Source organism: Opisthorchis viverrini (assembly GCF_000715545.1).
Source record: "Opisthorchis viverrini unplaced genomic scaffold opera_v5_266, whole genome shotgun sequence".
Taxonomy (NCBI): domain Eukaryota; kingdom Metazoa; phylum Platyhelminthes; class Trematoda; order Opisthorchiida; family Opisthorchiidae; genus Opisthorchis; species Opisthorchis viverrini.
Window position 1 is genome coordinate 4,887 of NW_008751919.1, and position 14,669 is coordinate 19,555.

A 14,669-nucleotide genomic window follows, 5' to 3' on the forward strand; every position below is an offset into this window, starting at 1 on the left:
AATGTCTGGAGGTGTAGGCACCTCGGAGTGATTGTGTTAAGCTAGCACTAAGTCCCTCCCCCACCCACCTTTATTCTTTTCTTTACAATAAGGCTTTCAAATAAGTCATGGCTGTACGGCAGTGAAGCATTGGTGTTGAGCACTGATGTCATGCTGTCGTTGATGATGATGATGATGATGCTAATTTACTGACCGCGTCCGACCTCTGCCCCTCTACTTCCCCTGTCTAGGCTTGGGCGACCTGGCACTATCCCAGCACTCGCGCTTCCTTCGGGTGGCATGGCAGCCAGGTACCAGAAGGATGTTACAGCTGAACGAAAATAGCACAATTTCGGTACCCGATTGCTAAAAGGAGGCACGGAGGCTGGGGTACTGCCAAGTTGCCCAAGCCTAGACGCGAAGTCGAGATGCAGAGGTCGGGTTCGAACCACGGACCTTCGGTCGGTAAATTCGTGCTCAAACTACTGAGAAAGGAGCAAAGCTGCTGACCGGGTGATCTGTTGTCCGAACCTAACCTTGGCTTCTTGAATGCTTCTATCTCGGATCACCCAACCTGCTTGAAGCTTTATGCTTCGTGCCTCCCTGACAACTATACACAGGGATATGCTACAGCTGACTGATTATTTCTTACCGTGTTGCAATCGGTGCTCAGCCTCGTTCTTCCTCACTCATTAGTTCTCATTTTACTTTTCTGGTTTTGTCCTCTCCACATGAACGGAATAAATTCCTCACAAGCAGGACTCATTACCGAAGGTGATAATGGTCTTTGGAACATCCACAAATGGTCTCAGGAATGAATTTACTGGAACTTGCGACTTGAAGTAATGAGTTTACGACGCGCCCTCAGCGAGCGGAAGAGCAGTTTGTAGTTTTAAGACACCCTTATTCTGTTCATGTTGTTGTGATATTCCCCCCATTTAGACAGCTTATGGGTGCAGAAAGCTGAACATCGTGCCTTTCGATGTAGCAGTGGTTAAACCCGCATACCTCATGGGGATTATGTGCCAGACGCTGCTGAAAATGCTATCGCTGCAACCACTGAATATATTTGAACAGTTGGGAAAGGGTTTAATTCTTCAACCGTCAATCAGGCGATAGATCGTTTCTTATGATTAATGAATAAACAACCCGTCGTAGCTCTGCTTCTTTTCTTCCAAGATGCTCTAGGGTTCCGATTTTATCAGCGTAGCCAGACACAACCTGTATCACCACTATCTCGCTGCTCAGCCTCGAACTGTTAATTGAAAGTCCATGGCTTGAATTTAATGCCAATTTTTCGAGTGTTCATGTTGTGGGGTTTCGTGGGATATATATATTGTTCATATTCACATCACTCGTTTGAACAGTTGTCCTCCTGTCCTGGCTTGATCATTCTGATGAGCCCGGAGTTCAAACCCCGGCACGGCCACTGGATATACAGTGCTGATGAGCTCTAATAAGAGCGAAACCCTGAGTCCAGTGCTTTCTCTCTTTGATTTGGACCCACCAGAATAATAACGCTAGGACAGGAGGACGACTGTTCAAACCATATTGTTTATGTCTCAACCTTGGCATTCAGGCAGTATGGTGGCCATGTATCTAAAGGATTCTGCTATGGTTGGACGATATGATTTTTGAAGTAATACTTTCTGATAAGCAGGATGACTTGCATTCAATAACATGCAGGACACGCGTCCTTATCATACTTTTATATAAATCCAGGTTGGGTAAGCTTGTATGACTCTCCTGTTCTTGGACAGCATTATTTTTCTTCAATTTGTACATGTTTTATCGTGATTTTTCATTCCAGTATGACCGTCTACTTGCGTGTCAAGCGACCACTCAATGAGACCACAGTTGTGAGTGCTTTTGAAACCGAGCCGATCAAGAAGCTATGTCGTCTAGATTCAGATCCTGTCTCTCCAACTGTATTTCGATATATTGGCAGCCAGAAACCAGGCGATAAAATTTCGTATGATACTTTGGACAGCTTGAATAGAGTTGAAACATGGGGCTCTAGCAAACTGATTCTGAATACTAATTCGGGGACGATTCTCAGTGGTGACGGCACGCGAGATGTAGACTGTGAGGTAAGTTTGTGGGACTGCATCATTTTTTTTCGCTCCAGGGTTTCACATTCCCCCTAACCACACTTCTTGGCATGGGTCGAGATGGCTTGATTGGAATTTCCTAATACCATACTATCAACAAACGAAGTAGTTGCCTGATATATATTTCGACCTTAGAAATCACCATCTTGTTATGTGTTGCTTCGACTTATCCTCTAGCCTTTATCGCATATCGTAACTGTGCGAACCGTTATATTAGTAAGACCGAATTTTATACTGGATTGATCGGGTTACCTAGTTTCAATCTAAGCTCTGCTTCTAACCTTTTGAGATGAAGCGATCAGAAGTGGTCTGTGTTCCGAGAGATATAGCAAATCCTGGTCATATTGGACTCATGTGTGAACTGACCGAAATTTTTCCAGACTGAATGACGGAATGTCCGCCTTCAAGGGGTCGACACACGCAAGCACGTCCGGCGTACACGTAGTCGCTTTCTTGAGCACCGATGTGTGGGTTTGTGACCTATTATCCGCGTGAGAGCAAGTCACAGTCAGACCACGTTGGACGGTGCGTATGTTGAAGCGGTAACCAGCAAATGAATCGAACAGTCAAATCTTTCGAAACGGGAGAGATATTTGGCTAACCATGCGAAAGTTGTCGGCAAATTTGACAGTGTACAGTGCGCGATATGCCAGTCGTCTAAGCAGCTGCGCATAAACAAAACCCTTCTGTCAGCTTCATGCTTACAAGCTGGGGCAGGTCAATGAGTAATTGAACACACTTTGACTTTTATCTATTCTACACCTACTTAGATGCGTCACAGAGCAACTGCCTGGCGATGCCATTCCTTGAGCGGTCTCGTTAGTGACAGATAGACAGTGAATATCGTGAAATGGAACAACCGTTTAGACTTCGTAGTACGGGGAACTGCTACATATATGCAGTACCCTATTTGACAGACACTAGTGTACTTCAACTGATCGTTCTAACTTAGGTTCACTTCCCTATCGTACCACATCGCTACAGTTCTCCTTTTCGGATAATGTTACTACAAGAGAACGGAAGAGAACGGCTTTGAAGCCGTCTCACTAGACAGGGGTCTGTATGCATATGTGACCATCTATCGATCTATCTAACATATGTTCACTCATTGCTTTCGTACTATTTCAAACGGGTTCATATTTCTTGCTTGCTCCTGGCAACATGCGCCATCCTTTAGTTTTGTTTTTGCACTATATCACAGGTCAAAATAAACACACTCAAGCGTTCTACTTCGACGTCACTCACCAGCAAAGACTGCGCTGGCCCACCGGGCAAAGTACTTAAAATAATTGACATTGTCCCTGAATCCACCCAACTCGACACACTCCTGAGAGAGCTCCAAGTGGGCACGAGTCCCGTATCTAAACGGTTTTCAGAAGAATCGGAAATAGATTATGTGTATGATTTGTACCTACTGGAGCGACGATCCCGTAAAAGACGTTCACGCAGCGCCAGCTCCTCTTCATCCCGGAGTCACTCATCACGATACGCAGAGAACGAGATCGTGTTTGAGGATATTTATGGTCAGGATGATGATGTTCACGATGATGAAGATGATTCCAACAGCGAATCCAACTGGCGCAATGACTATCCGGATGAGGAAGACACGACGGACGACGACAGTTCGTCATCATCTTCGGTTGATCGAAAATCCAATGCAGATTCTGATGATGCCTATATTTATTCCTACTGACCATATCTCACAGTCTTGCCTGTACATATCATTTATATATAGCCCTACGACTCCTTGATTCAGTTCATGCATTGTGTTTCTGCTGGTTTGCAACGCGGGTTTTGATGTGATGCCTCCTACTGCTGATTGAAATCTCCTGAGAACGGAACATCAGTCGGGGTCTTTGGCTGACGCACTTGAAAGTATACAACACGATAGGGAAGCTAGCCAAGCCTGTGAATGGGACACAGTAAGCTACTGCGATGCCTTGTCCAACGAGAAACAAATATGACATGTGTACTGACTGACTGATCGATTGGCGAACCAAATCAAGGCGTGCTGTCTTTATGCCCAAGGTGGTGCAGATCGATCTTCTAACACCGTCTCGGCCGCACAATGTTTAACCAGGGGACCAGATGCCACGGAGACACTTCATTGTTTATTAGTTCTTAAATCTGAAATGAAATCCAAAAAATTGACGGGTTTGTAGTTCGAATTCATTCGATCCATACCCGGGTACGTTTCCCAAGATGTTTTGATAAATCGAGATGGCTCAGTGGTCAGAGAGCAAATTTGCTGGACGTGGTTCGTGATTCAAACCTGACCTCTGCATCTCGACTTCCTGTGTTTAGGTTTGGGCAACTTGGCAGTATCTCAGCACTCGTGCTTTCTTCTGGTGGCCTGTCAGTTAGAGGGTGTTACAGCTGAACGCTTCTTTCCTGACAGGAATGTAAAACTATTCCAACAGAAATCCACAGATTAGTCCATGTGACGAGTTACCCACACTTCGTAGGTTCCGATTGCTGGGTTTGATCTTCTTTCGCCCAACCTTGTGCCAGGTGGAGATGGCGCTGGGATCAACAGTCTCCAACTTAACCAGGCGTGTTGATGACTAACGTCTGTCGGGCGATACCAGCTTGGAAGAATCTTAGCCACGGCTAGGGACGTGGGCTGACGTATCCATATCGGTGAGCATGTCTCACGAATGTACTAAGTTCAAATTCTGAACCACTGGGGTGGTTGCTCTGCGGCTCCTGATGTGTGTTCCACTATTATTATCATTCATATTGTCAGCAACACAAAGTGTAGCCCTTGGTGCCATCGTACTTCTGATTCACGGTGAAGAATTGCACGGAACTCTGTCTGGGTTCAGCGGTCCGATTCACTAGGAAATGTGTGTGTAGCTGTACTGTAGAAAAACAACTGCACGTGAGGCTCCTTCAGATGCATGCAGATACTGAAGCCAAGTTTCTTACCTGATTGGTCTTCATTGCATTGATTGTAATCTCCGGTGCGTCTTCCTTTCCTGCCGGAGGAATACAGGTGTGTAGTTCATTAGATACAAGCGGTGGATGTAGGGGATCTGGTGTCTAAAGTATCACAGTTATCCTGCAGGATAGATCGACTTCCAGGCATAACTACGAGGTTTTCACGTAGAGAAACCACAATTTGATTCACTCTAACTTGTGACGACAGACTTAGAGACGTTTAGCTCAAGATGAGCGATGAATTGACCCATGATATGTGGAAGAATTTCTCCAATTTGTTGTCTACCAGAGCGCGGCCTGAAAAATACGACCGGCAACTGAATTCCACCCAATCAGACACTATCTTTGCATAGGTTTCTGATGCCCGGAGGGCGGTAGCATTTGGAAACACAGAGCCCCAGGTTGTATACAGTAAGCCACAATCTCATAGCTCATCATGTGTAGCTTGTGTGAGGTTTAGAACCGACTTCGGTCTATCGCATCACCCTCTGCACCATGCTAGCCCCAGCAAGAGATGGCTTTTGCACACGGTATCTAACCAATACACCTCCGTCGTAGTAATCCCTTTAAGCAAGCTTTATTTACCCACGTGAACGACTCCCATGGAGTCAATTGGATTGCATTCCACCTGGCAAAATGTGGAAGTCATTCCGAGATCACTCATGTATGCTATCTCTGCATGTTCTATGTTTACTTTAGCTCAAATACTTACTAACGGTGTGCGGATTGCCTTTAACCCGTATTTTCCTGCCTCTAAAGTTACGAGTCGGTGTGCGGAGACGTTCAGTCGCTTGTTGACGGGAACCAAGGGACCAATGGCTTCCCCCACATTTGTATCCACAGAAATCCAGGAATGAACGATCAGCGACGCGCACTCCTCACTTATTTTCAAGCAAATGTGTTTCCTGGATAACCCAGTGTGTTATCTATCAACGGATTTATTACGAGTGAGGCTAGCTATTTTATGAATGGCAAGCTCTCGGGTCTGACATCAATTTTATAATATGCGGAAAGAGCAAACAGACGGTATCGGTTACCGTTGTGGTGGAAGGGGCCAGCTCACTCGACCCATCGTTGCAAGTGTGCGCAAAACATTCGTTCGTTATTGGCGTGAATTGAAGCCCACACCATAAAATTGCCACTCGAAGAAGCTAATTCTACGGAAGACCCCTCAATACATTAACATCAGTCAGTCACGCAACGCCATGCTGAGGCAATGGAGCCAAATTGGAGTCCTAGTGAATCTTGTTGGTACGATGCTACTTACAAGATTGATAGCGATAGTCCGCAACTGGCTCCGCTCTTTTAGAGGCAAACTAAGATTGTATCAACGAGATTCTCAACAGGATCCCTATTTATGTCTGTTGCAAGGCTTTATTGCTTTACTGTAAGCAGAATGAACAACTTGAATAAATCAGTTTCATTGTGGTCGATTGCTTCTTTTAAGCGAAAAGTTTCTCCGTTTTGCCCGGGTGTTCGCACTTCACCCAGTTTTCACAGAAAGCTGAACTACTGGCAGGTAGGTGGACGGAATCGTTACTTCAGGAGCTACATCCGAAAAGTGTATTTTCAGTTGTGTACCCTCCGGGGTATCTTGACGTCCAATTCTCCCGTACTGTAGTCACCTTCGAACCTTCTAGCCTCACTTTTTTCCGTTTCTTCGAGGTAAAACTTAAAGACTGGTATTCACCCGTATATTTTATTAAAATGTGGGAAAACTAATCAATTCAAAGTTCCAAGTCAACACCTGGAAGTTCGTTCACAATCGCACGCAATGTGGTTAGGCATTGCGTTGACACACACAGCAGACCGACTTTCTTTGTTCCTTGCTCATCTTCTCCTTGTGTAGGTTTTGAGTGCACTGCAATGGGAGCAAAAGACAATTAATAACCTGAAAGATGGAGCGGCGGGTCCTTATAGTTTGTCACTCGCATTGTTTGCCCATAACTGCTCATGAGTAGTATATTTTCCACAAATGCATGCTCTTGCGATGGACGCGCACGCGTCTTGATGAGACTGAGTGTTAACATACCAAACAGAACAATAAGCAAAATGCTCTTTTCCGTTGGTTTCACCCTTCACGCCTGAGCTTTTTTCTGTTACCATACTGCATATGCTTCCATGCAGAGGCCAACGGTCGACTTGATGGCTCAAACGGTTAGAGCGCTAATTTATTGATCGGAAGTTCCGTGGTTCGAACCCGACCTCTGTGTCTTGACTTTCTTTGTCTAGGCTTGGGCAACCCGGTAGCTTCTGTGCTCCCTTGGGGTGACATGACAGCTAGGTACCGAAAGCGTGTTACAGCTGAAAGATTTATTATATTTATTTTTAATCGCCGACTGTGGATTATCCGTAGGGTACTCTTGCCGCATCGCTTTAGGGTTTAGTTTTTATGAATTCGCTATGGCTGCGCCCTCGCATCGTTTCTTCCAATTGGGTTGGTCGCACGCGAACAGCGCACAGCAGGACAGATATTATGCATGGTTCATCCACTTACCCGGTAAAAATGCTTGTTTCATGTCTTCACCGGCTGTGAGGATCGAACGTAAATTCAAAACACTCGATCCGATAGACGTGGTGTCCGAGCCGGCTGACTTAGCCACGATGTTGAATTTGACCTCGTGGTTTTCGGTACTTTCCGGCAGAATCAGGCGTCTCAAGCGTTTTCTTTGCTCTGGATGATTATCAGCATCAACCGGGAAAGCTTGACAAGAAACGAATAGACGAGCGATGGACTGATGAGAACTGAGGAAACAGGTTGAGAGCACAGAAAGCCTATAGTATGTGAGTGGTCGACAACGTGTACAGATGTAGAGCATGGTTCGATAGTCTGACAAGCTGATCACACTGATGGCCAAAAGTGATACGAATTTTAACAGCCCTACTGCAGTCAATCAGTTGAACTTTTAACTGAAGGTGAACACGGGTTTCGATTGTCCAACGCACTGTTGTATTCGCTATTGCAAAAAAATGGACCGACTCCAAGTACCGTCGGGCGAATCAGATGGTGGACTAGTTAGGAACCAACATGTCCGAACATCCAACCAAATGCGCAACTGACTGTTTGTTACCTAATAATTAATTAGTTAATTAATCAATTAAATTGGTTGCGGCTTCCGTGGAATGAAGCGAGTCCTTTTCGGTCGATTTCCTTGAACATAACATGGGGTTGGAGGTGAGATAGTTTCGCGGACGAGAACTTGTGGTGAGATCATTCTGACTTATCTGTTCAGCAACGGTTAACCCCTGCGAATCGCCATCAATTGTGGTACCGTCGTCGGTTTCTGAAGGATTCATTCATATGGCACTTGATCTCTAGAAGGTTCTTTTGCAAGTGAGGCCCCACCTAGGAAAGATCAGTCCCACGAGGGCTCGCTTCTCGTTGGTCCTCTCATGTGGTCTCCCCAGATTAAGCGACAAAACTAAACAATGGTGCTGTTGGCCTCAGGTCCGGGCTTTCCCAGCGAAAGCTCATGTAAATTTGTCCTGGCGAGACTAACTGATTTGACCACCTGCGTATAGACCAGTAAAACCGGCCTTGAGATAGGGAAAACTATATACTGGTGGGGGATCCCTCAGGTTACTGTTCATTTCTTCGGCCTTCTCGTTGGCCTACACTGGACGAACTAACTTTCACAGTTCTCATTAAAGATGTCAGTCTGACATATCGTGAATTTTAAGAACTCAAAAACTCCTTGCTCCACGAGTCAAATCCTCATGTGAATAGAACGACTGTTTTCTCTGTATGTATTCACCGAACTACTCCGAACAAAGACCAAGCAGTTTGCTATTTTCATACTCGGCATGCAACCCACTAGGGTCCCCACTGAGGACAGGCCATTCTCCCTAAGAGCTTAGTACATCTGTTCGCGTCAGGCATCAACCAGCTTGCGATTCACCGAAGAGGGACTGGCTGCCTGGGTTATGCCGGATACCCCTTCTCGCCCAGAGGATCACCGTGTCGACTAGGTTTCTGTCGTGCCGCGGTCGTTTTTATCCTCATCTGTTTGATTTTGACAGAAGGTAAAGAATGAAATTGGCGGGTCAACAAACCTACAGAAGTGGTGCAAACGTGACACGTAAAAGATGGGTCGAACCGTTTGTATGATTACACCCACCAAAATAGCTTACGAGGAAGTAGACCACCGAAATTAATTCTTGTAAAAACATGATAATTTGGTCTGACATTATTCCCTCATTATTGAGATAGGTTCAAGTTTTGTCCGATTCACAGATGACGCAGCGGCTTTTATTCACTAATCACACGACATCGGTCATGGTCGAACAGTTTCTGCACAGTTCTCAGCGAAGTAGAACGTGTGAAACGTGGGCTGTCGATGAGTTTTCAGCAACCCTATGAGTAGTGCATTACAAAATATGTGTCAATATCTTGTCTGCTAACAAGTGGTTGGTTGCTTTTCGCTCGATCACATCATCCGGTTTAAATGAGACGTTTATAACCTGGTCCGTTTTTCCAACTCCAGCAAACCACACACCACTCAACTGCGCCTACTCGAACATTTGAAATCACGCGATTTGGTTCAGAACACTTTGAATTGATTTATATATTATGCGGCTCAACGCAAGCTATCAGAATTTTTAGTAGTCAGTGAAAACATTGGGAGTGGACGCGTCACATCCCATAGATTCACTTACCTTTTGAATAGTCAAAGGTTGCCGTCCATTGTTGTTTTCCGTCCTCACTGATTACTCCCTTTGGAAGCAAGGTGGTTTCCGTGGACTCTGTGTCATCTAGAAACTCATAATTCACACATACACGTTGCCAAGTCTCTTTGATGATCCCCTGGTCCAAGTCCAGGTGATGAATTTGAATTTCGACTTCATCCGTCTCTACGTCCGAAAGAGCTGTTGTTGCTTGCACGTCCTCGGTGGGGATTGACGAGATCTGACTTAGTTCTGACAGGTCGCCTTCACTTGTGGTTGGGAGAACATTTGCCCGCGCGGTCGAGCGATGTCGAGGAACAGGTTTTGGAGTATCTGTGTGTGCATAAATGGTGGATGACTCAGAGCAACAAAACCACGTGAAGGATTCCTCTGATCGGGGTTTCGTTTTGTGATATTGTGTTTGAAATAGCAACAATAAAGCCATCGATCGAGCCAATCGAATGAGCCACATCGGATCAAAGATGTAGTCGCCAGACCCTTTTTTATCAGACCTACCTACAAAATACGAGTATTCTTATCGGAAAGAAAAAAAAATCAGACTGCGTCTACTCCTGAACGCCGTCTTCCGAAGTTCCATTCAACGCCAGTTCATTCCACTTGGACTGAGTGCTTTTAGAGGAACGTGCTAACCAATCAACCTGATTGTCAACTGACTGAATGACATTGTTAAGTCCCCTACCTGGCAGTTTGCGAACTCCAATCTCTAGTTATTCGTGAAGCGCGTAATGCTGGTAACTTCCAACAAGGATGACGCAGGTACGAAGTGATTTCCTGCATCGGCCGACACTGCCTTACATAATGGAATCTGGAATTGAACCCTCGGTAGAAATGCAGTTAGCTGTGACAACCTTACCTTACACAGCTACGGCGCAAATCAAAGGAGACACGAGGACTGGTATATTACGAAGCTGTCCAGCTGTGGAAAAGATAAGGTTGTATTCAGCCCTCAGACTTCTCGGTTAATGGCCTGCGCCTTAACCCCTGATTTGTATAGAGCCTTCACCGTCTACAAAACAAAACAAGACTTAACAAAGAATACAGATGCACACTGGCCAAGCGATGCAAACAAAACAAGGAATTCAATTCGAGAAATACACTCATTTGCAAATCAGTTGAGTCTCTCTTGAAAACCAAATCGATTTGCAAATGAGTGTATTTCTCGAAAACAGTGCAATTTGGGTTCAAGTAGATCGTAAGGTTGACGGGAACTCGGGGACTGCGCCTACCTGATGAGCCCCAAGAAGGGCGAAACTGGTCGTGGGGTGTGGGAGAGTTTTCAGCAACCTTGTGAGTAGTTTCCTTTATGAAAAAGGAATTCAATTGTTCTAGGTCAAACCAAACGGTGCAACCGGCTCTGGAATCTTTGTATCAATAAATTTAATGACCTCAAATGGAATCAGCTCAATAGGAGCAACCTCCAAACGGCTACAGTCAGTCAAAGAGTTACTATGCTCAAGGGATGGAGCAAGGTAACCGCTTTGTCCCGCTTTGTTGTTCGCCTTTGGAGGGACATATGTGTAACATGACTGAAGCTCAACAGACTTACCTGTCTTAACTGCTGCAAATTCTGAGGCAGGTTCCTTGTCTTTTGTGGAAGATTCTTCGATCGAGACATCCATTTCACCCAGACCGTTCGAACCTTTTGACGGCTGATCAGATGTTTTTGTCGCATGGCTGTCTCCTTCCTGTGCACAAATGCGACAAATGAGATTGATTTTGACCGAATTTTACAAGGTTTCAAATAGTACAGTACATCTGAGAGACTGTGCGTTGTATAATGGCAAATTAGAGCAAACAAGTTTACACTGGTTAGCTAACATCGTGTTTTGGGGTGTTGTTTGGTGGGATGTTGGAAAGCTGATCAAAATTAAGTGGGAGACCCGAAATCTTCAATAATTAGTAAAAATTCAAATGATCCACCTGGAAGTAACCTGTTGTATGATCATATATCGTGTCCTACTATATTGTTTTGTAATGCATCACATCGCGTCGTATTATAGTGCACTCTAGCGCGTTATATCACGTATAACCTGGTATTTTATTGTATTACGTTTGTCATGCGCGATATAACGCCATGTAATATATNATATATACATATATGAGGTATTATATTGTTATAACTTGCTATAACATGTTACACCCATTACATTATATCATAATAGAGTATAGTATAACAAAGCATTAATCAAAAGCTTTCACTGTGTGAATGAAGAATTAGGTATCCTTAGTGCTAAAAAGTACAGTGTGTATGATAGTACACGCCTCAATAATAGCCCATACACTCATTCTAATGGAATTACTTTTGAAGAGCCTTTGCGTCCGACTGCTCGTTCAGACTCGCGCTCCACTTCTGGTTTTTCCGGCGGAAGTTGGATGTCATCACTGGCAAGTTGCCTGAAGATATCTTCTACTTCAGCCAAAATTTGGGAGTGACGAGGAGATGTATCACCCGGACTAGACTTCAGGTGACCGACTTGAGTCGGCTGACCCGCCGATCGATCCTCCTTTTGGGGTGTCAAAAATATCGACAGATGAATGCACACTCCGACCATGCGTTTGGGTTAGATGAAATGCTTCGCCATATGAAATATATCCCCGTGATATCGGCAGATTTTAGCCACCGTTCGTTACTTAAGAATAACTTTCATTGAAATGTTAAGCATTCTATTTCAGCATTGCTACACAGAATCTGTGCACGAATTCGTTGCAATTGTCATCAACATGATAACTGCATTTGGTCGAACCTTCTTCAGGTTTGAGGTCCGTGACTTGTGGTTGCCGTTACTGATGGAATTTGTCAAATATTCAAAATGCGAAAATATTGAATGAAGTGGCATTTCATTGCATTAAAAAAGAAAGACAGATTAGTTTATACTGGATTGAACAGGCCAGGCTCAAATGCCGCTCCTTAGCACTTACGCACATACAACCATCAAACATGACTGTCGGGGAAGAACGGAATCCGTGCTGACCACATCCACCTACGTATTGTTTTAACGCATCGCTATTCCCGTAAACATCTTCGACACAGTCTATTACAACATATGAGTCTGACCCCCGCTTTGATCACCTAGACCGCTAGAAGAATGATCAGCCTCGGATATGTCTCCTGACAAATTAGACAAGTAGGCTACCTTTTGGCAGCAGATGTAAAGGGAGGAATGTTGCACGTTTAAACAGAGTAAATAATTCTCCATCGGTTATATTCGAATACTTGTATTTCTTTCAAACAAACAAATTGTATGTCGCGGAATCACCACACAGTCAGTGTGTTCTGTCCAGTGGGGTTGGCTTCGTGAGACATTCGTAACTAGCAAGGTTAGCACCGACACCGGCCCCGCTGAACTCAAGCACATAAGCAGGGATCGACAAGCTTTGAAATCGGAAGAAACGACAGTCATTCAACGGGTTGGCCTTCAGAATAACAAAGTGTAACGTTTTTCGAGAAATACATTCATTTGCAAATCGATTTTGTTTCCACGAGAGGCTCAACGGAATCTCTCGTTTATGATGTTCTACAACTGAAGTTGTTGCACCCAGGCCGCCTAATGTTTCAGTTGGCACGATATTCGAGATATCGCAGTATATTTTCATAAAGGAAAGTACTCACAAGGTTATTGTCGAAGATTTTTCAGCATTCTCGTGAGTAGTTTCCGTTATGAAAATGTAACACTTTTGAGGGATAACTTAATCTAAACAACCAAGCGTGATACCCTATTCGGGGGTGTCCTTCATGAGAAGTAACCAGTAAGGATCCGTATATTCCGGGCCATAACTGTTTACAGCCAACATATAGACGTTTTTCCATTACTAAGGAAAGTAGGTCCGCAACCTGTTCTGTTTTTCCTCGGCAATGATTATGGTGACAAGTGTTTTAACCAGCCAGATTCTAATGTAAAAAGGTGTAAGAAAATATTCGAAAGTGGTCTGTTGTCCTTCCTATCACCAATTTTTGTGCACTTTATTCTACAGAAAAATGTTGAAGTTCTAGGTAACTTTTGACTGGTGATTACTGGTGAACATGTTTGATTACCACTCGGCGTGAGCTCCGTTTGCCCACTCCAGGCACAACATAACAGATCCAATGCATTCTTTCACCGCGATTTCCGGATAAAAACCTCATACGACTTACAGACGTAGTGAGGACTTCGGAAACTCCACCACTCTCTCCCGCATTCGGCACTGTTTCTGTTGGCTCGATGTCTTCATCAGCAAGTCGAACAAAGATATCGGCCACCTCATCCAATCGAGATAACCTGGAGATCTTAGTTTCACGCAATTCGGTGTGCCTTTCGTCCACGTTGCTTGCCGTGGACGGGTCTTCTGTCCTTGACCCTTCTAGAATGGCTTCAAGTTTTGGAACCTGTTTAAAAATGCATCAAGAAGAACACAGTGTTTTTGGAGGAAATAAGCGTCTCAGTTTACCAAAGCATATGTGGCATGTGTGGTTGGGCGTCGACAAGAGTCAGACATATTTGAGTTGAACTCTGCTTGAGTATTTCACTTATGCAAAACAACCAGTACGACATAGTGGATAATCTCCATGGAGTTCTGATGTTCCTGGCCAATTTTGGAATCAGTGGACGAGATCTTCTCGGCCAGACAATCACGTGAGTTGTTATCGATCAGACGAAACGAGCCGGATTATTGATCCGGTCAACGAGGGCTGGAAAATTGGAAGCGAACACTTGCGAAGAGCAGCTATAGTTGATTTAGATATCACATACTTTCACTACGCATCAATCGATCGTTCTTCCTGAAAAAGTCGAATGGATATTGTAAGAATTTTGCGCATATTTACGGTTTTAGAATTCATCATCATCATCATCATCATCATCATCATTGTCAGCTGTAATAACCGCGCACACGTCGTACACTGGTTGTAGCTGCCGCAGTTTCGTTCACCGGTGTTTTTTTTCGGGGGGTGGGGTAGGTACAGTGGACTGTCAAGTG

At 44.5% G+C, this 14,669-nt stretch overlaps 4 protein-coding genes across 4 annotated transcripts in view; 1 reads left to right on the forward strand and 3 right to left on the reverse strand.

Moving 5' to 3' along the window:
• Positions 1–152, reverse strand: part of T265_09200 (hypothetical protein) — a gene marked incomplete at both ends in the record, with an annotated part of 3,625 nt that extends 3,473 nt beyond the window's left edge. The window contains one exon of the mRNA XM_009175213.1: positions 69–152. Within this exon, the coding sequence (XP_009173477.1) occupies positions 69–152 (84 nt within the window). The remainder of the gene's footprint in view (positions 1–68) is intronic.
• Positions 153–185: 33 nt separating this feature from the next.
• T265_09202 (hypothetical protein) lies at positions 186–3,386 on the reverse strand (the record flags this gene model as incomplete). Its single annotated transcript, XM_009175215.1, has 2 exons — positions 186–461; positions 3,336–3,386. The coding sequence occupies 2 exons, from the start codon at positions 3,384–3,386 to the stop codon at positions 186–188; spliced, it is 327 nt and encodes a 108-aa protein (XP_009173479.1).
• Positions 1,598–3,832, forward strand: T265_09201 (hypothetical protein; the record flags this gene model as incomplete). The annotated part of the gene is made up of 2 exons (XM_009175214.1): positions 1,598–2,069; positions 3,292–3,832. 2 exons carry the CDS (start codon positions 1,791–1,793, stop codon positions 3,781–3,783), a joined length of 771 nt encoding a protein of 256 aa, XP_009173478.1.
• Positions 3,833–6,757: 2,925 nt separating this feature from the next.
• Positions 6,758–14,669, reverse strand: part of T265_09203 (hypothetical protein) — a gene marked incomplete at both ends in the record, with an annotated part of 52,388 nt that continues 44,476 nt past the window's right edge. The window contains 6 exons of the mRNA XM_009175216.1: positions 6,758–6,891; positions 7,528–7,860; positions 9,687–10,028; positions 11,263–11,401; positions 12,017–12,220; positions 13,849–14,079. Coding sequence (XP_009173480.1) covers positions 6,758–6,891; positions 7,528–7,860; positions 9,687–10,028; positions 11,263–11,401; positions 12,017–12,220; positions 13,849–14,079 — 1,383 coding nt within the window. The remainder of the gene's footprint in view (positions 6,892–7,527; positions 7,861–9,686; positions 10,029–11,262; positions 11,402–12,016; positions 12,221–13,848; positions 14,080–14,669) is intronic.